This window comes from Typopeltis vanoorti, chromosome 1 (assembly GCF_054136105.1).
Source record: "Typopeltis vanoorti isolate ZY-2024b chromosome 1, IOZ_Tvanoo_1.0, whole genome shotgun sequence".
Taxonomy (NCBI): domain Eukaryota; kingdom Metazoa; phylum Arthropoda; class Arachnida; order Uropygi; family Thelyphonidae; genus Typopeltis; species Typopeltis vanoorti.
Window position 1 is genome coordinate 141,359,223 of NC_143549.1, and position 20,584 is coordinate 141,379,806.

Genomic DNA, 20,584 nt, shown 5'->3' on the forward strand with positions numbered 1-20,584 from the left:
CTTGGACATTTTAAAAGCAGCTACGTGGAATGTACGAAGCATAACAGCACAAGAATTAGAATTAGCAAAATAACTAAAAATATTAATATAGCCCATGATAACAGCAACAAAAAAAAAATTAAATTAAAGGGAACAAAAGATGGTTTTACTATGTTATATAGTGGAGTGGCCATTGTAATCAATAATAAATGGAGAAATAGAATACAAAAGTACAATTTTGTAAATAATTGACTTATAAGTTAAATTAAAAACAAACAGAAGCTAATCATAGAAGTGTATGCCTCTGAAGAAGGTAGAAAAGAGTACTGAACACTTTTATAAGGAACTACAAAAACAATTAAATAAAAATGACTATATATTAATAGTAGAAGATTATTGGAAATAATCCAATCTCAAATGTCTTAGGAAAATATGGAGAAATTTCTATGAATAATGGTGGTCAAGAATTATTAACCTTCTGTATTTTCAATAATTTAAAAATAACTAATACTTTTTTTTTTTCAAAAAAAAGAATATAAATAAATATACTTGGAATGGCAGAGGAACAAATCTATAATTGATTATATCATTACTAATCAGAAACTAGAGATGTACCTTTTTCTTTCGAAATGAAATTTTTTCAGTTCATTATTTAGTAGTTTCTTGAAATAGAAATACTAGGATAATGGAGAAAGGAAGTAAATAAGAAAAAAACAGGAAATAGAGCAAGTATACAAAGTATATCTGTCACAAGAAGAAAGCATTAGAATGCCATACCATCACGATTAACATTTACTTAAAAGAATCCAAAATCAGCGAAGATAATTCATAAAGAAGATTCATAAATTCATTATCTTTAATAAAGATAATTCATAAAGAAGCCTCTAAAAAGAAAAACATTAAAAACTTGGAATACAGATAAAGAAAATACAATAAATGAAAAACAAATGGCATACAGATCTTTCCTTCAAAAACATACAAAAGAAACAGAAGAAATATACAAAAACAAAAGAAATATAGCTAAACCATAGTATAGAAAGCTCACCAAGATTCTTAGGACAGATTTATTAATAAAATAGAAGAAGAAATACATGGAAGACAAGACTGCCTTCAAAATATTAAGGAAATTAAGCAATGAAGAAAGAGATGCAGCATAATACAAGAGAAACAATGGATAGAGCATTGTGAGTATTTATAGTATGACCTAAATTTAATAACAGAAAATAATAATGCAGAAATCAGTACTGATATAGAACCACTTAGATTAGAACTAAAAGAAGCAATAATAGAAAAAAATAGAAAAATAAACCAGATTAAATGGCATAAATACAGAGCTTTGGAAATATGGTGGAGAATATTTATATCACATATTCTTAAAATTAATAAATAGCTGTTGGAGGAAATGTGAGGTTCCATCAGATTGGTCAAAAGCTAAGATTATTTCTGTATTTAAGAAAGGAGACAGATGATTGTGGAAACAGAGAAATAAGTTTATCAAATACATGTGACAAAATCGATAGTAAAATCCTGAATAAAAGACTTAGAAATATTGCAAACAATCTACTCCCAGAAGAACAAAATGGTTTTCAGACTTGTAAGATCATGTAAAGACAATATTTATGTGTTAATATTTAATTTCGAGACTCATCTGGCCTTTTATAGCTTATAAGAAAGCTTTTGATAAAATACACAGAGAAAAATTATGGAATATAATGAAAAAGCAAGGATATCATTACATTTGGTACAAAGTTTATATCAAGATAGAAAAATACAATTATAGTTAGGTAATAAATTAACAGAAGTGATTGAAATTAATCAAGATGGTGGACAGGGATGTAGCGTATTTCCAACTCTATTCAGTATTTATATATATGAAGAAAGTATTTTACCTTCTTTTACCTACTTATTGGTATAATAAATGTTAAAGATACCAAGCTATTTTAAACCTGGTTTTACTCCATTTCCCAAGTAAGCAAACAGACAAGTAAGTCAAGTTTGCGCCTGCAAGTATTGCAAGTCTGGGTGACCCCATACGTAGTACAAGTCAAGGCAACTCGTGGTAAAGGTGGATAAGCTCTGATCACTATTCTTAATATTTACCCTTAATGCAAAGCACATCTCCTGGGGGAGATGTATGATGCTATGTATTAAAGCCAAGGGGCCACTACCTAAACCAGTTTCGACCTTTATTGAGGTCTCATCAGTGGGAGCCAGGCTAGAAATACCAAGATTTTAGTAATACAGAGCTTATAAGTATTTTACCAGAACAAGTTACCATGAGGTGTTTTAACCTTATTAAATAAAAATCTCAGGATGTGAGATAGATGTAGAAAGTATTTTACCTTGGGTATAATAAATGTTAAAGATACCAAGCTATTTTAAACCTGGTTTTACTCCATTTTCCAAGTAAGCAAACAGACAAGTAAGTCAAGTTTGCACCTGCAAACTTGACTTACTTTTAAATTTTATAAAGTAATGACCACTCCCATTCTATTATATGGTTCGGAAACATGGACTGTTAAAAAGAAAGGTGAAAGTAAAATACATGTCACAGAAATAAGATTTTTAAGAGCCGTTAAAGTATACATAAAATTGGACTATATAAAAAATGAAGCTAGATATTTAGAATAAATGAAAAGGTCAAGGAATATAGAGTGAAATGAAAAGAGCATCGATTTAGGATAGATATCAGCAACCAAAAGAGGTGGATAAATATAGACCAAAAGGAGTGTGAGAGACCAGCTGCAAGATGGGAAGACCAGTGAAGCTGGAACAGGCAGATGCCTCATCCTTGAAGAGAAGAAGAATAATGAAGACTTGGATAATGTTCAAAACCTCTAGCGAACAAAGAAAAAGAATGGATGACTGATGAAATTATGGATTATTTAATTTAAAAATAGAAAAAAAAGTGAAAGGTAAAGATCTTAGTAAATATAGGAAATAAAGAAATAACTCAAATGTAAGGATGCAAAGTAAATATGGTTGAGTGGAAAGCGTGAAGAAATCAAACACTTTAGGCAGTCACCATGATTTTGCAAAATACAACAAGATAAAAGAACTTACAGGAAAGAAAAGGAACCAATATTTCAAATGTGTAAGAAATGAAAAGTCAGATATCCTAGAACACTGGTAGAAATATATTAAAGGTCTATATTCAGACAATAATGAAGATCTAAAAACTGGTAAAGCAAATGAAATAAATGACCCTACAATTTTAACTGAAGAAGTTAGAAAAGCACTTAAAAATTAAAGAAAGAAGTCTAGATTTAGTTATAAATGAAAAGCTAGCAAATTTAGAAATAATGGTATCATACAGTTAACAAAAATTTTTAATTTTATATATGATTATGGTATCTTATATGAAAAACTCGGTAATCTTTCTGATAACAAAAAATCCAAATTCACTAGGATGTGCTGATTATAACTTACTGAGCAATGCCTTGAAATTATTTCTTAGATTAATATAGAACAGATGTCTAAACTAGATAAATAACATAATGGCTGAAGAACAATATGAATTCATAAGTGGGGAAAGCACAAGCTGTGCATTACTAAGCTTAGAATGATACGCAAAACATTGGATGTAGGTCTACCTCTTTTTGCATGAAATTTTTTTTATAAAAGCATTGCCAAATGCTTTTTAAAAATCACAAGTCTCTCATAATAAACTTATAGCACTCTTAGAAAACATTAGTTTGGACCCAAGGGATAATAAAAATAAAAAAAAGCATATACTGGAATCAACAATCTGCAATCAAGATAAACAGTATGCTTTCAGGTTGTGCATTATCACCATTGCTGTTTGGGATCTTTTCAGAAAGAATCTCACAGGAAATTGAAATGCACAAAGGCATTCCAACTTGGAGAAAAAACAAGTAACCTAAGATATGACACAGTACTAATCACTGAGAATGAAGAGGATTTGCAAATATAGTTAATCAACTAACAGTGAGCTGTGATAAATTTAGATCAAAAATAAACACATAGAATACAAAAATAATGATAATCACAGGTAAAGCAATGGAAAAACACTGAAACATAACCTTAAAAGGCCACCCAATAGAACAAGTAGAGTGATTTTATATATCTGGGAAGTCTAATCATTAATGATGGAAAGTGTGAACAAAAAATCAAAAGAAGAATGCAAATAAACAGCTTTTATTAACACAAAACAAATACAGGTAACCCTCGTATAACACGGTTGTTAGGTTCCATAGAAATGCCGCGTTATATAAATCGCGTTTTACGAGACATGGATCACATAGAAAAAGTAGGGTTAGGTTCCGAAATTGTTTTTTTTTTTTTTAATTATATAAACAACAATGACATATCCAACAAAAACAATATTTTTATTTAATTCAGATAATTCATGTCAGTTAAGAAAACATAAACTATGACAAATACGTAGTATAAAATTATAAAAATAAACTTTTACATTAAAAAAAAAAAAAGCATTACCTATGTATGTAACTCACCAGAAAATAAACTGCTCTGCTTGAGAATAACACACTTATGATTTTAAATGCGCTTTCCTGGCAGAAAACGAAGACAATTTTCAACGATAAACACTTTATACAGTAAACCCTAGATGAGGTGGCACGTCTGAGAATTTTGCTGGCACGTCAACGATTTACAGGTGATATCCTTTTATATGCTTATAAATTATTCAAGTTTTTTTTTTAATTGTTACAATATGTGCAAGCTGAATTTTTTTTTACACAAGACAGCAGCTATAAAGACGTGCATATGATTGGTGCGGTATTAACAACAGATCGTGCGACCCAAAGACAAAAGCAACCGACAAGTGTTGAGTTGAAATGCTAATTCTCTTCAATCGAATTCAATAACATCTGAAACTGTCATAACAACATTCACTATTAGTTTTAACACATTCACAACAGGGTGTCATTTATCGTTCCGATGGAACTTCTCATTACTGAACTGGCTCAACTCACACAAACGTGTGAGTCTTTGGTTGAATTTTATGGCTTCTTGTTTACATTTGAGGTGGCAGGCAAACTCACACATTCATTATATGGCATGTTTCAATTCTTGGTAGTCTTTTATTTTAGGTTAGCCTTTGTGATCTGTCATAATGACATCGAGAATTTCAAATGCAATAAAAAAACTTATTTCATAATTGAAAAATTGGACAATAGTTTTTAGTTAGATACTGTATTTTGTTGCAACATATGCTTTTGCTTAAGTCTATGCAGCGTAGTTTCTGTGAGAGGGAACTTGTGATTTATTAGTTAGCGCCGTTTTTATTCCATCTGTCTAATTGCACTATTTGTTGAGAATGACACAGACTGCAACAACCCTCTGTACAGTACCTTATTCAGTGATACAATAAAACTAAATTCAATACTTATAACTACTTGCGCGATATGGGCAGACACAAATTTAACGAAGATAAAATTTGATTTTTAAGTCCCACGGTGAAAAATATGAAAAAAAATAATAAAATAAAGGGTTACTAAAAATTGTAGACTGCATTATATCGAGACCGCATTGAACGAGGGATACCACAATTCGTAGACTGCGTTATATTGAAACCGCGTTGTATGAGTACTGCGTTATACGAGGGTTACCTGTACCTTTCAACAGTTGGCTGAGCGAATAGCATACTTGCTCTCCATTGAAGCCAACCAATTGAACAGGTTGTGGATTTGAATCCCACCTTGGGCATGGTTGTTTGTAAAAGACCTGCTCTAGATAAGCATGGTAGCTCTTTGAGTTTATATGGGTTGTCTTGATCATAAAAAGAATATATATATATATATGTATTATAAGAACACAACTGTTGACTTGTGCATATTCTTCTATTCTTCATTATTGTACATCCCAGAAACCTGGACTATCGGAAAAGAAATGGAAAAAAAGATTGATGGCTCTGGTCATGTGGTTACTAAGAAGAATGATGCAGATCAGTTCGACAGTAAAGATTACAAACAGCCAAGTACTTGAAAGAGCAAACTGAAAAAGATTACTGAATGAGATCAGGAAGAGGAAAATGAAATTTTCCTCTTCCTGATCTCATTCAGTAATCCTCCTCATTCTTCCTCCTCTTAGCACAGGACATGTGCTAAGAGGAGGAAGCCGGACCAGTATGATAATCATAGGGAAATTACAGGAAAGAAGAGGCTGACCAAGACATCACTATATGAAGGAATTAAATATGGGATGGATAAAAGTACCATACAGATCTTTAGAGATATACAAAGTGGTAATAAGTGGAGGGCCACATTGCCAATATTTATGCCGATATATATAATGAACGATACTCAAGAAAATGATTGGATTAATCAGTTGTTTTTTTCCATCTTTCTTAACTTTTTTTTTTAACTTTGACTGCCAGCCACAAAAAGTTGTAAATATTATTGTTCCTCCATAGCACAATTGTAAGAATGATAGTACATTGCGCCCTTCGATTGGAAAAGACCTAAGTTCGATTCTCGTCGTGATTGGAGGAATCTTTATATGGATTTTTTTTTTTCAATTGAAGGTGAGTTAGCTGATCTCATACAGCGGTAGCAGGGTTTTTCCTTCAGGAAACTTGGGTTTTTCATCCCACATATAGACAAATCGGCCCTTCAGAATGCAGGCAATTTACAGACAAAAAATACTAGTGGTGGTGGTGGTGGAGGATAGTAAATGGCATTGATTAGATGATGATGGTAGTAGTGGTTTGGTGTAGTGGTGGAGACAGATAGCTCTAGAGTAGGTGTGTTCTCCCTTGATGAGTCTTCAGACTCCTTGGAGATATCACAAAATAATAATAATAATAATAGTAGTAGTATATTATTGCAAAGGATTTTTTTAATTTAATTAATTATTTATTTTTTACATAATCTGAAACCCTGCACAAGGGAGGGGGAATAACTTTTTCAAACTACTTCAGACTAAGATAAACAGGGTTGTGGTCTTGCACTAGGCAATAAAATTCATCTCCCATCTGAAAACCAGCACAAACATTCGTGTCTATGGCATGATTTGAATTCCAAGCCTGTTAGTTGGAGATTGCATGCATGCCAGTTGAGCTTGCATTCTTACTCATTCTGTTTTTGATCATACAGACATTCAGTATCTCTAAGTTCAGCTATTCAAATGCTGAATTTCTACTATTATCATACTCTATTAACATACATTCTAGTTTTGAGAGAAACTTGTGCCATAGTTCTATACAATATATACGCGGAAACACAAGGTAAAAGTATTATTTATTAAATATACTGCATATATTTCAGTCTGAAATTAACAGACTGTTGTCAGTGGCTTAAGACCAGTTTTTACAAGGTAGAATGCAAACAATTGATTTATTCGAAATAGAATGAGCCACATTATGTTAAATCATCGAAAGTGTTATGTCACTGAAGGAAAGGTTAATCATAAAAGTGTAAAATAAATTTATACATATGCACACGCATGCGTGCACACACAGAGAGAGAGAGAGAGAGTCGGGTCTCTTTTTATGCGGTAGATACATTCCACAGAAAACTGCATATAAAAAATTGCACAAAAAAGACCTAACTTACGTTGAAAAATTCGGGATACATTCCATAATTTTCTAAAACCGCATAAAACCAAAGCAGTGAATTAAAATAAACCTAAAATTGCATAAAAAAAGTTTATAAAAATTCAGGAAAATAAGAATGCCTAAGTTTGTTTTAATGCTTTATTGATTTCATTTTATTGAAAAGTAAATTTTTTTTTTTTTTTTACATCTTTTCATCAGAATTATCGTCGCTATTAGACAACATTTGGCAACGTTTGTAAACTGTTCCGAAATCACTTTCATCACCAAAAGATATAGTCAGCACATCAGATATGTATTGTAAAGGCACTGGTTCTTCACAAACAGAATTAGCTTCACCCTCGTTCTGTGCTGATTTTTTTCTTCTGACAATGTAATCAGTGATTAAACTTTGCGATGATGATTTTACTAATTTTTTTATACAGTTCACAATATCCAGACATACACTTCTTCAGCTCATGCTGGAATTTAAAGGCTCGTTCAGAATTTGTGTCATGAACAAGAAAATGATTTTCCAATTTATTTCACAGTTCAAGACCTTCTCAAATTATATATGCAGTGAGGGGGACAGGTTTTTCTTCTACTTCACTATCGTTTTCTAGATCTTCGATGATATCTAAAGTTAATCGATATCCAATAATATCATCATCACTTAAGGTATTATCCACAAGCAATTTGTCTACATCATTCTGGCTAAATGTATCAAAATCTTCTCCACCAATTTCATGTGCCAAAGTAATGATTTCAGCTGATGAAGTAGATGTTTGAATGGTTGCACTGTTTGCAACACATCCAGGCTTTCCAGCAGGCATTTAAAGTTTGTGATCTTATTTCAGCGATAGCAGATGCAACATGATTTAAGCAGTCCAAAATAGAAATTTTTTCCCAAACATCAGTTACTGTTAATGATTCATTTTCTAGTTTATCCAATATAAATTGAAAAGTGTGCTTAATGTAATATTTTTTAAAAGTAACAATTATGCCTTGATCTAATGACTGAATAATGCTTGTTGTATTGGATGGAAAAAACACTAGCTGCACATTTGGATGTTCTAAATGCAGATGACATGGTGCATTATCAACAATTAATAAAACTTTAAAATTGAGAGTTGTTTGCTTCATATATATGTTTTCACTTCTGGTACAAAACAATAATTGAATCATTCAGTAAATACAGCAGTTGTTATCCAGGCATTTGTATTAGCCATCCAAAGTACCGGCAGCTGTTTTAGATCTTTGCCGTTTAGAGCACGTGGTCTTAGAGATCGATTTACTAGGAGGGGTTTCAACATTCGATCCCCTGATGCATTGCTACAAAGTAACAACGTTACTCGATCTTTGCTTGCTTTAAACCCACTTGCTCTTTTCTCAGACTTTGTGATGTAAGTTCAACTAGGCATTTTCTGACAAAACAATCCTGTTTTGTCAGCGTTAAACACTTGGTCGGGACAATATCCACCATCTTCAATAATTTTGACTAACTTCTCTTGAAAATTTTTGGCTGCTTCTTCATCTGCTGCTGCGACCTCACCTGTAATCTTCACATTATGAAATGCATTCCTTTTTAAAAACCTGGTTAGCCCTCCTTTGCTAGCCAAAAATTCTTTATCAGCCTGGGAAGCGGAAGTAGATGGCTCCAGTTGCTTCAGCTGTTCATAAAACTGAAGTGCTTTTTATTTAATTAAATAACACTTATAGGAGGAATTCTTATTTGAGTTAATTCTTCAATCCAAATTACGCACGCTTCTTCCATTTTTTCTAATAAAGCATTTCTTGAGTGCGATGATAATTTGGCACTTAGTTTTGTGCCAGAAATGACAGATTTTCTTATTTCTTCATTCTTTTTAATTGCTCTTATATTAGATTCGCCTAATCCCTCTCCTTTTGCTAAGCGATCTAAAATTGCAGTTTTCATTTCCAAAAAAATTGCTTTTCTTTGGTGCTTTTTTTTTCCTCCATTGGGCCAAATTAAATCTTTAAAATAAAAATTAGCAAAATTTAGACAATAATGAAAAGACAAACACAAACTTACTCACATGCAAAATTAAACTTCACAGACACTCACTGCTTACACATTAATCATGTTACCCCAGAATGTGCTGCAACACGCTGTTCATTATGTACAACGGTACATAACTTTTGAAGTTATGCACCGCATAACTTCAAAACCGCATAAAAAAAGATGTGCATAAAAAGAGACCCGAGTGTGTGTATATATATATATGTATGCATATAATTTATAATATCATACTAAACAGATTATTAGATAGATGTAGTATCTAGTTGGTTTCTTAAGACCTTATGTCTTTATAAAATATCATTATTAATCTTAATTAGTTTAAAAAAAAAAAAAAAAAAACCTCTAATGATGTGCTATTCGAATCAAACTTTCCCATATCCTCTATTCTGTTTTGAGCTAATCCAGACTTATTGGATTTTTTGTAGAAAATATATGATTGGTGTTCTTCTATTCTGTTTTCTGTTGAGCATCCAGTTTAATTAAACTGGATGCTCAATTAGAAAACATGGCAGTAACATGGAATTTGGTATACATCTGGAAGAGACATGGTGAGCATTTATCTTTAGAAGAGGGGGAAATACGTTGAGAGTTTATTAATAGGAATATAGGTCACTACTAAATCATATTTCTTCAAAAAATTTTTGAAATCGGTTCTGAAATGTCGGAGATTTCCAGAGATATGAGATATCATATTAAAAATGAAGATGTTAGGAACTTAATGTGATTAAGCATTAAGGAATGCTCCCTATCCTCATAGGAGCATTCCATAGACTCGAATAAGTCATTTGTCCCTAGATCTCTCCACCTCCTCTCCTCTCCACTCTCCATCTCCACCAGGTATGTGTGAGCTGAACTAATCTCAGGTGGTGTTTGGTGCCAAGATGATAGGAAAAATACCCAGAGGAAGATCAAAATATAGGTGGATTGATGCAGTAAGAAGTTTCTTTGAAGACTGAAATATAAGAAATAACAATATTCGAGTCCTGGCATATAATAGACTAATTTAGAAGAAAATTATTGATAGGAAGTCAGTAATAATGTAAACTTTTCTTGTAGTATTATCATAGCATCAAATATTGAATATATTTGATTATGATTGTTATTATGAGTTAATAGTGATGTAAATTTTATCATGTAGTATTCGCATAGTATTCTGTACATTTCTTGAGGGTACACATCAGGAATTTGATTATGATAATGTTTCTTTGAATATACTGTTGTAATATTCATGATAGCAATGTCCTGTTTTCATAATATAATGTTGTTTTTTGTCCTTTTTTTTCTCCGTATCTTAGGAAAATGAAGTTGATTGTCAGTTTTTACAATATTGTAATGTGTGTGAAGGTTACAAAGCTCCAAGAGCTCATCATTGTCGTAAATGTAAAAGGTAAGTAATAGTAGTATTTACATAACCAATGTGTTATGTTATGATTCTGAAATGCATAACTCATTTTCCACGTACAAATATGAGAAACCTTTAGGGGGGATGGGGGGGGAGAGAGGTCATATACGTTTACAATGCATGGTTATTATTATTACGTGTAAATTAGTACATGTAAATACTGTTTCCATAATAAAAATTCAGAAAGAAGCTTGAATATAAGCTCTTTCATTAAATAACAACATAATTGTCACCTCTTATGACACAGTTTTCAGAGACCACATAAAAGAGCTGGATTCCAGTCTCATAAACCAGTTATGCATGGTTTCTTAGATGGAAGTAAAAAGGTTAAGGTTTTTCCCCTGGAAAACACGTGTGCATTCAGTATGACCTTAGTTGCCTTTTTATTCTTTCTGTTAGCACACTCATAAAATGCAGTAGGTTAATGGGAGATGATTATTATATAGGTATCTCCATGGGGGTCAAAAGACTGATCGGGAGATCTATGCCAAACTTCATATACACACAATATCTATCATACATCTCCTTAAACTCATTCTCTGTCTTGGCACTTGACTACTTCTGGCAAATTCATTCCACTCATTCACCACCACTCTCTCCAACAAGAGTCTAATCTGCACACCTTTACTAACTACGCTCTTACACAACTTCCAGGGGTAACCCTTAGTTCTCTCTCTGTTTCTCTTATATTGAAAAATTGATTTTTTGTCAATCTTATAGAATCTCTTTATTATTATTTATGAGATTCTTTCAGGTCTCCTATTTTTTACCTCTCAACTAAACTTTTCAACCCACAGCTTCAATCTATCCTCATAGGGATCATTCCATAGACTCGAATAGGTCATTTGTCTCTAGATCTCTCCACCTCCTCCTGATCCTCAAAAAACCCAGATGACCAAATCTATGCACAATAGACGAGATGGGACCAATCATATTCATATAAAGTGGGATCTTCCTTATAATTACTTGATGGGAAGTTAGTAATATGTTATACTTTTCCTTATACTGTAATACTTGGATGTGTTTTTCAACTTCCAAGTTGAAATCACAAACCTCATTATTTATCTGCAATCCGACACCATCAATGTGATACACAGTATATAACCTTTTCAACCCAAAGTGCATAATTTTATATTTTACAACATTAAATTGATAGTCATTATCCATTGCCCACAACACCAATTTATTTAAATCATCCTACATGATATATATACATCACCTTTATCAACTACTACTCTTCCCAGTTTTGCATCATCTGCAAACAACTGAATATTCCCCTCTTAAATCTTTCCTTATATCATTAATGTACAAATTAAAAAGTAGTGTCCCTAGTACAGAACTCTGAGGTGCTCTGCTTGTCACCCTCATTCTTCTGTATTCCACCACCATATTGCAGTACCTCTGCAGAGTCCAGCATTATCAAGGTATTGCCATTTCTCTTATCTAATTCTGTTATCACTATTATGAAATGCAAGTAAATTACTAAGGCAGGACCTACTTTTTACAAAACTGTTTTAATAAGCTTTTCCAATACTTTAACCAACACTTTTGTGATATTAATGGCTCTGTAAGTTTCTACTGCCTTGGAGTAACCTTCATGTAAAGGAACTATCTTACTCTGTTTTCACTTCCTTAGAACTTGTGAGAGTTGAGATTTAGATTAAACAACTTCTTCAGAGGCACTGCCAATTCTCTTGCGCATTCTCATAGCACATGAGAGCATACATACCATCCTGTCTCACTGCTGTATTGAGATTGATATTTTTTAGTATGCTGAGCACTTTGTGCATGAATTTTTGCATCATCCTCTGTCACATCAACTGCAAAATCATCACCTGGATGTGCATCCTTATTAGCTATTTCTTACTTCGGTCACCTTCCTGCCATTGGCATTGATTTAAGTTATCCTTCCATAATCATTCTTCTCTTACTCGCTACATAGCAAAAAAAAAAAAAAAACCTGTTTTAGATTTACTTTGCCCTGCTTAGCTAAAATCTCATCTGATCTAGCCTTTCTTACCATGTTAGTTAGTCCACCTTCTTGCCTGCACTTTGTATACTTATGAGTGCTGATCACCTTTATATTCTCTCTACAATGTTTTTTTTTTTTTTGCAGCTCTTGTATTATATTACTACTCATCCACTTAATCCCAATTTGTTTAGCCTCGTGACCCTGGGTATGCAGCCTGATACTGATTCTCTCAAACGATCCTTGATCACTTCCGATGCACTGCTGACATTCTTTCCTTGTGACTTCTCAAGCTATGACACTACTCCAAGTACAGTGAAGGTTGAATGCTTCTGAAGTTTGTCATAATCACCATCTTTGTAGTTCCACATAAACCCTTTCTTGACTGAGAATTCTATGTTATTACTAACCCATTCAGATTTGGTCACAATGCCATGGTAGAAACTGTCTCCCCCAATTGGAGACAGTTTCTACTGTGCTTATGGATACATTTTCTGATGATATTACCAGTAGTGCCCTCAAATCACTGATCCCCTCCACTACATTTTGTCATGCACACCCTTTTCTTCCTATCTTGGTGAGAATGATCATGAGGTACTTTTAAGGAAGTAGTGAAATAAGAAAAAGTTAATGCCAAAAAAAAGGATATATGTGGATTATAAGGTCAGTGATTATGGGAAGCTGTAGTCAACTAGCATCAATACAGTGGGTAGATGAGCTGTGCAGAAAAGATATTGACGGTGCATGGGAATTCATAAGGCAGTTCTGAGAGAAGCAGTGTATAACTGTATACCAAGAGTTGAGCAAGTAAATAGAGTAGTGGTGAATTTGATGAACAGTGAAATCAAGCAAGGTGTTTTGGAAAAGAAAATGTTATGGAGGAGGTACAAGACAGTTGGTGGTGATCAGTTCAATGAGAATAAAGTGCAATATGAGAGGAGATTGGCTGGTCAGGCCAAGGTTAATTCAAGGGAATTCTTCTGCTGTATGGCAAGCAAGAGGAAGAATAATTATGGTGGATAATCATGGCAGTAGAGTGACCATCATCATCAAATTCTTGCCATGTACCCTCAAGGGGTGTACAGGATATGATAGTACTACATGTAAAATTTACATCATTACTAACTTCCTATCTACAATTTTCCTCCAAATCAGTCTGTTACTTGTCAAGGCTCCAACATTGTCAGATCTTATATTTCTATCATCTAAGGCACTTTTTACCGTATCAATTCAACTATATCTGGGTCATTTTCTTTCCTCCCATTCTGTTTAAGTGACCATACCACCTGAGATTAGCTCTGCTAACTCATTCCTGGATGCTGACAATGTCAAGTTCTTTCCTAATATCCTCATTTTTAATATGATATTGCCATTGATGCCATCTGTTCATGCCTTTAATCTTTCTCAGGATTCTCATATCTGCAGTCTCTAGTCCTTGGTCAAGTGTTTTACTTCTGACCCAGCTCTCAGATCGATAAGTTAAACCTGGTTTGAACACTGTCTTGTATATAGCTAATTTAGTGTTCTGACTAATTTTTCTCTTATTCCATATGAATTTATTCAGTTGACTTCCTACTATACCAGCATTGTTGATTCTGTTGTTTATTTCCATATTTAATTTACCATCTTCACGAAAAATCTTGTCTAAGTAGCTGAAACATTTTACTTGTTCCACAGGTTCTCCGTTCACAATGCAGTTGACATTTTCAACGATTCTGCCTGTTTTCATTATCTTTGTCTTTTTATTGCTGACCTTCATACCATATCTGTTACACCAGTTATTCAATTTAGTCAGGGACTCTTGCAGACTTGTAGCGGATTTATTTAGAAGTATAACATCATCCGCATAAAGCAAAGAACTGACATTAACATCTCCAATTTTGATATCATATTTAATACTTTCCTTCATAATATGATCCATATAGATAATGAATAGCAGAGGGAATAATCTACATCCTTGTCTGACACCAGATTTAACATTAAACCATCTTCCTGTACTTCCTTCAATTTTAACTGCTAACTTACTACTCAAATAAAGACTAAGTATTGCTTGCTATAATGTCCCATTGACACCATATAACTGTAGCGTATTGAATAGCTTCTCTCTTGGCACCTTGTCATATGCCTTTTCCAGATCTACAAAACTTAAATACAGATCTTTCTTATATTCCCATGATTTTTCGACTATTTGTCGTAAAGTGAAGATCTGATCCTGACAGCCTCTATTTGGCCTGAATCCAGCTTTTTCTTCACCAAGCTTTTCTTCCACAATTATTCTCAACTGTTTCTCAAGTATACTTGCATAAATCTTACCAGAAACACACAATAGGGAAATACTTCTGTAATTCTCACATACAGTTTTATTTCCCATTTTTTTATATGGGTACTATGAGAGCTCTACTCCAATCATTGGGGAATTCGTCCCTCTGTCCAGGCCTTCTGAACTATGCAGTGCAGCCACTAGAAGACTTTTATACCTCCATACTTCAGCATTTCTGGTCTAATATCAACTATTCCTACTGCCTTTACAAATTTCAAGCCTTTGATGATGGCTTTTTCTACTTCAAGTATGGATATGTATTTCTGCCTGTATGCCTGTTGAGTGTTTTTTACCACAGTGCTAATCGCTGCTTGTTTCATTTAGCAATTTTTCGAAGTAATTACTCCATACTTCAAGAATATCTTTTTCTCCAGTTTTCATGTCAGCTTGTCATCTCTAATTCCTTTTACAACACTTTTTCCTCAATTTCTGAGCTTCAACAATCACCAGAATATCTTGCCACCCTCTTGATATTTATTTTCTATGTTCTTACCAAATTCTTCCCATGACTTTTGTTTAGCTAGTTTTACACAGTGTTTAACTTTCTTACATTTGTCTCTGTATTCTCTAAGAGCACAAGCTGAATTATTTGCTAGGAACGTTTGATATGCTTTCTTCTTTTCCTTCACTGCCCACCCATCCTCTTGATATTTATTTTCTATGTTCTTACCAAAGTCTTCCCATGACTTTTGTTTAGCTAGTTTTACACAGTGTTTAGCTTTCTTACATTTGTCTCTGTATTCTCTAAAAGCACAAGCTGAATTATTTGCCAGGAACGTTTGATATGCTTTTTTCTTTTCCTTCACTGCCTCTTTAACTTCCTGTGTCCACCATGTAGTCCTGATTTTTCTATCCTTGCAGACAACCTCACCACATGTTGCACTGAAATACAGTATCTAAGTAAAAACTATTGTCCAATTTTTCAATTATGAAATAAGTTTTTTTATTGCATTTGAAATTCTCGATGTCATTATGACAGATCACAAAGGCTAACCTAAAATAAAAGACTACCAAGAATTGAAACATGCCATATAATGAATGTGTGAGTTTGCCTGCCACCTGAAACGCAAACAAGAAGCCACAAAATTCAACCAAAGACTCGCACGTTTGTGTGAGTTGAGCCAGTTCAGTAATGAGAAGTTCCATCGGAACGATAAATGACACCCTGTTGTGAATGTGTTAAAACTAATAGTGAATGTTGTTATGACAGTTTCAGATGTTATTGAATTCGATTGAAGAGAATTAGCATTTCAACTCAACACTTGTCGGTTGCTTTTGTCTTTGGGTCGCACGATCTGTTGTTAATACCGCACCAATCATATGCACGTCTTTATAGCTGCTGTCTTGTGTAAAACAAAATTCAGCTTGCACATATTGTAATAATTAAAAAAAAAAACTTGAATAATTTATAAGCATATAAAAGGATATCACCTGTAAATCGTTGACGTGCCAGCAAAATTCTCAGACGTGCCACCTCATCTAGGGTTTACTGTATAAAGTGTTTATCGTTGAAAATTGTCTTCGTTTTCTGCCAGGAAAGCGCATTTAAAATCATAAGTGTGTTATTCTCAAGCAGAGCAGTTTATTTTCTGGTGAGTTACATACATAGGTAATGCTTTTTTTTTTTAATGTAAAAGTTTATTTTTATAATTTTATACTACATATTTGTCATAGTTTATGTTTTCTTAACCGACATGAATTATCTGAATTAAATAAAAATATTATTTTTGTTGGATATGTCATTGTTGTTTATATAATTTAAAAAAAAAAAAACGATTTCGGAACCTAACCCTACTTTTTCTATGTGATCTATGTCTCATATAACGCGATTTATATAACGCGCCATTTCTATGGAACCTAACATCCGTGTTATACGAGGGTTACCTGAATCTCCAAGGTTTGGTTCCTGTTCTCAAACACTTTCATTTTTTCTTCAATAATCTTTGTGTATTTTAGTCTACAGTTTACATCTGAGAGCTGCTCAACTTTTATTCTTTAAAACATTCTTAAATGTTCTTCTTTTCAAAGTGAAATTTAATTTTATCCTGCTCAAGACTAAATAGTGATCACTTCCAATTTCAAACCAGGGAAAAAACATCACTATCGACAATAACATAGTCAATGAGACTTTTCTTATTCCTTGTCTCTTGAATTACCTTGAAAACTTGAATTACCACATCATCAGTATATATCATACTGGTATAAATGACACCATGCCATATGTAGAAGTGAGACAATTATTAGGAGAATTAGAAGTGAAAGAATAAGAGGTGTGTCTGGTGTTCATTTGGTTAGATGTTAATGAGGCTGTGGGAATGGATGACATATCACAACATATTTTCAAGGAATGTGTACAACAGTTATGCCCTTGATCCAGTTATTTAATGAAAGACTTACAGTCGGTAAGGTTCCTAAGGAGAGGCAAAATGGTGCCACTCCACAAGTATGGTTCTAGAACAGAAGTTTCCAACTATAGACCAGTCTGTATAAGTGCAGTTGTAGTCAAGGTGTTGGAGAAATTGGTTAGGAATGGAATACAGGATTGGTTGATCGATGTAGGATTCTTTATGATGGTCAGCATGGATTTGTGAAGGATGGGTCTTGTTTTAGCAATTTACTTGCATTTTATGATAAAGTAACGAATGTGTCAGATAGGGTAGAATCATGTACAGTGATATTCTTGGAACTTTTGAAAAGCATTTAATAGATCACCACATGATAAGTTGTAGAGATTCTCTCCGAACGATAACAGCAAGTAGTGTATCATGAGTAGTGTCTCAAAAAAAAAGGAGGGTAACCAGTGGTGTGCTTCAGGACTGAGGATCTTCAGTTGTTTGCTGATGATGCAGAGAATTATAAATAGCACTGATGATGTTAATTCCTTTCAGGAAGATTTGAATAGATTTCTGGCTTTGACAAAGAAGTGGGGTTGTAGTTTTAATATTACTAAGTGCAAGTTGATGCATTTTGGAGTGCCGAAATGTAAGGCTGTGTATTGTGTTAATTGCACTCTGCTGCAGGAAGTAGATGATTTGGGAGTGATGGTTGACAGTAGACTGAAGTTTAGAGGTCATATTGGAAGGACTGCACATTGTAGTGCTGCTAAGATAAGAAGTACTTTAAGATGTAGGGATAAGGAAGTGGTTGTGCCACTGCATAAAGCACTGATCAGACCACACGTAAACTATTCTGCTCAGATTTGCTCACCTGGTTTTCAGTGTGATGTGGAAATATTAGAGAGGTGCAGAGATGAGTGACTAAGACAATATCAGGACTTTGAAATGCTGGCTGTGGAGAGGTTGAAGAGATGTCAATTGCAGTTTGGTGGATAGGAGAAAAAGAGGTGATATGATAGAAATGTTTAAGTTAGTGATAGAATTTTTTCAGATTAATCCAAAGGAGATTATAAAATGAGTAGAAGATGAGAGGGAAAGAACCAGAGGCCATCCCTGGAAGTTATATAAGAGTGTGATGAAGCGGAGTGTGAGGAATAGATTGTTTACATGGAGAATTGTCAGTGAATATAACACATTAACAGAATATGTTGTTAATGCAAGGAGTGTTAATGATTTTAAGATTTGGTATGATAAATATGTTGTTAATTGAATGAACCTCCCACAATGAGTCTGCTAACTCCATTGATCCTGTAACAATAATAATATATCAGTAAACAAATGCATTGCAGACAAGTTTTTATCATCTATCTGAGCCTAGTAGCTTGTTATTTGTGAATGACCAACATGAATTAGCAGCTGCCTCATTTTCTTTCCTGTGCATTGCTAGTAAGCTAATATTACAACATAGATAAATATATAATTAAAGCCTATATAAATCTGCTTCTCATACTTTCTTATAGTTAACTCAAGAAAGTTGAGTTAACTATACTCAACTTACTTAATATTTCAATTATAATCTTCACTTAGAAGATTATAAGTGAAGAACTTCACTTATAATCTTCTAAGTGAAGTTCTTCCTTTTTACTGACTTGAAATGGATTGCTTTTACAAATTCTGGTTCTTTTCTCTGCTTCAAGTGTTGTTTATATTGAAAGCTCTTAGTGGATAGAGGAATTGTCTGTGTTCTTGAGGCAAAAGTAGATGGAATGAAAGAGGAGGCATTGAAGTTGGTTCGGTGAGTTTCAAGATAGACTGAAAAAAAAAAGGTGTTGTTAGCAGTGGCTCTTGTCTTAATGATTTTGGAAGAAAGTGGTGGAATAATAGTGGCCAATTCAGCAGAGCACTGTCCATGAAAGTATCTGTAGAAGAGGCACAAGACAGGAACTGAATGTCTGTGAGAGAGAGATTGAAGTAGATCTGTGAGAGAGGGATCATTAATTACCTGGACTACCCTCTTCTGGATAGAATCGAGCAGTCTTAGAGAGGATTTTAGTGCACCACCACTCTAAATATGAGAGCAATATTCCTTGTCTAGGCAGATTTAGGCTTTGTATAGAGTTAGCAGCTGTGAAGGTGTGAGGTAGTGTCTTATGTGAAAAAGTACACCAAGTTTTTTGGCAGCGGCAGAAGCTATAATTGAAATATGGTTGTGCCAGGAAAGATTGGAAGTGCAAGTCAGTTCAAGAAGAGAAATCTGATCATGTTTGGATGTCTCAGTATTACTGAAGGTAAGGGGAAGCAATGTAAGCTCTTTCTTGTGAGAGATCACACAGAACTTAGTTTTGGTTGTAAACATTGATGTTTACAAGTTGTTGGAAGTTTTCCCCACTTGGTTATACTACAAATTAAAGATAACAAGCAATTATATACTTGGTTTAATCCTTTATCCAAGTATAAGCAAACAAGTTTGCACCTGAACTATTTTCAGGACTGGGGCAACTCATATAAAGAAGCTAAGACTTCACATCACTTGCCTTAATATCCCATAATGCAAAGCACATCTCCTTGCAGACATGTATAATGCTATGCATTATGGGATGGGTCACTACCCAGATCGGTTTAACCTTTATTGAGGTCTCATCATTGGGAGCCAGACCCAGAGGTGATACTAAGGTTTAAGTAATGCAGAAGTTCTATTTTCATATATGAGTAGCCAAAAGGTGCCACACCTTATTATTAAATATATATATATATTTAATGTATATATAATGTATTATATATAATATAATACATCTATGTATTATACATACATTATACATATCCGTAAGGATATGTGCTGTGCATTGTGGGATACTAAGGCAAGTGATGTGAAGTCATAAGCTTCTATATACGAGTTGCCCCAGTCCTGAAAATAGTTCAGGTGCAAACTTGTTTGCATACACTTGGATAAAGGATTAAACCAAGTATATAATTTCTTGGTATCTTTAATTTCTAGTATAACCAAGTGAAAAAACTTCCAACAAC

The 20,584-nt window shown here is 33.6% G+C and overlaps 1 protein-coding gene across 3 annotated transcripts in view; it reads left to right on the plus strand.

Moving 5' to 3' along the window:
* The window catches only part of LOC150110488 (palmitoyltransferase ZDHHC6), a 191,842-nt gene that overhangs the window by 28,262 nt on the left and 142,996 nt on the right, over positions 1–20,584 (plus strand). For all 3 annotated transcript variants that reach the window (XM_090394109.1, XM_090394116.1, XM_090394126.1), the window contains one exon: positions 10,829–10,920. In XM_090394109.1, the coding sequence (XP_090250235.1) occupies positions 10,829–10,920 (92 nt within the window). The remainder of the gene's footprint in view (positions 1–10,828; positions 10,921–20,584) is intronic.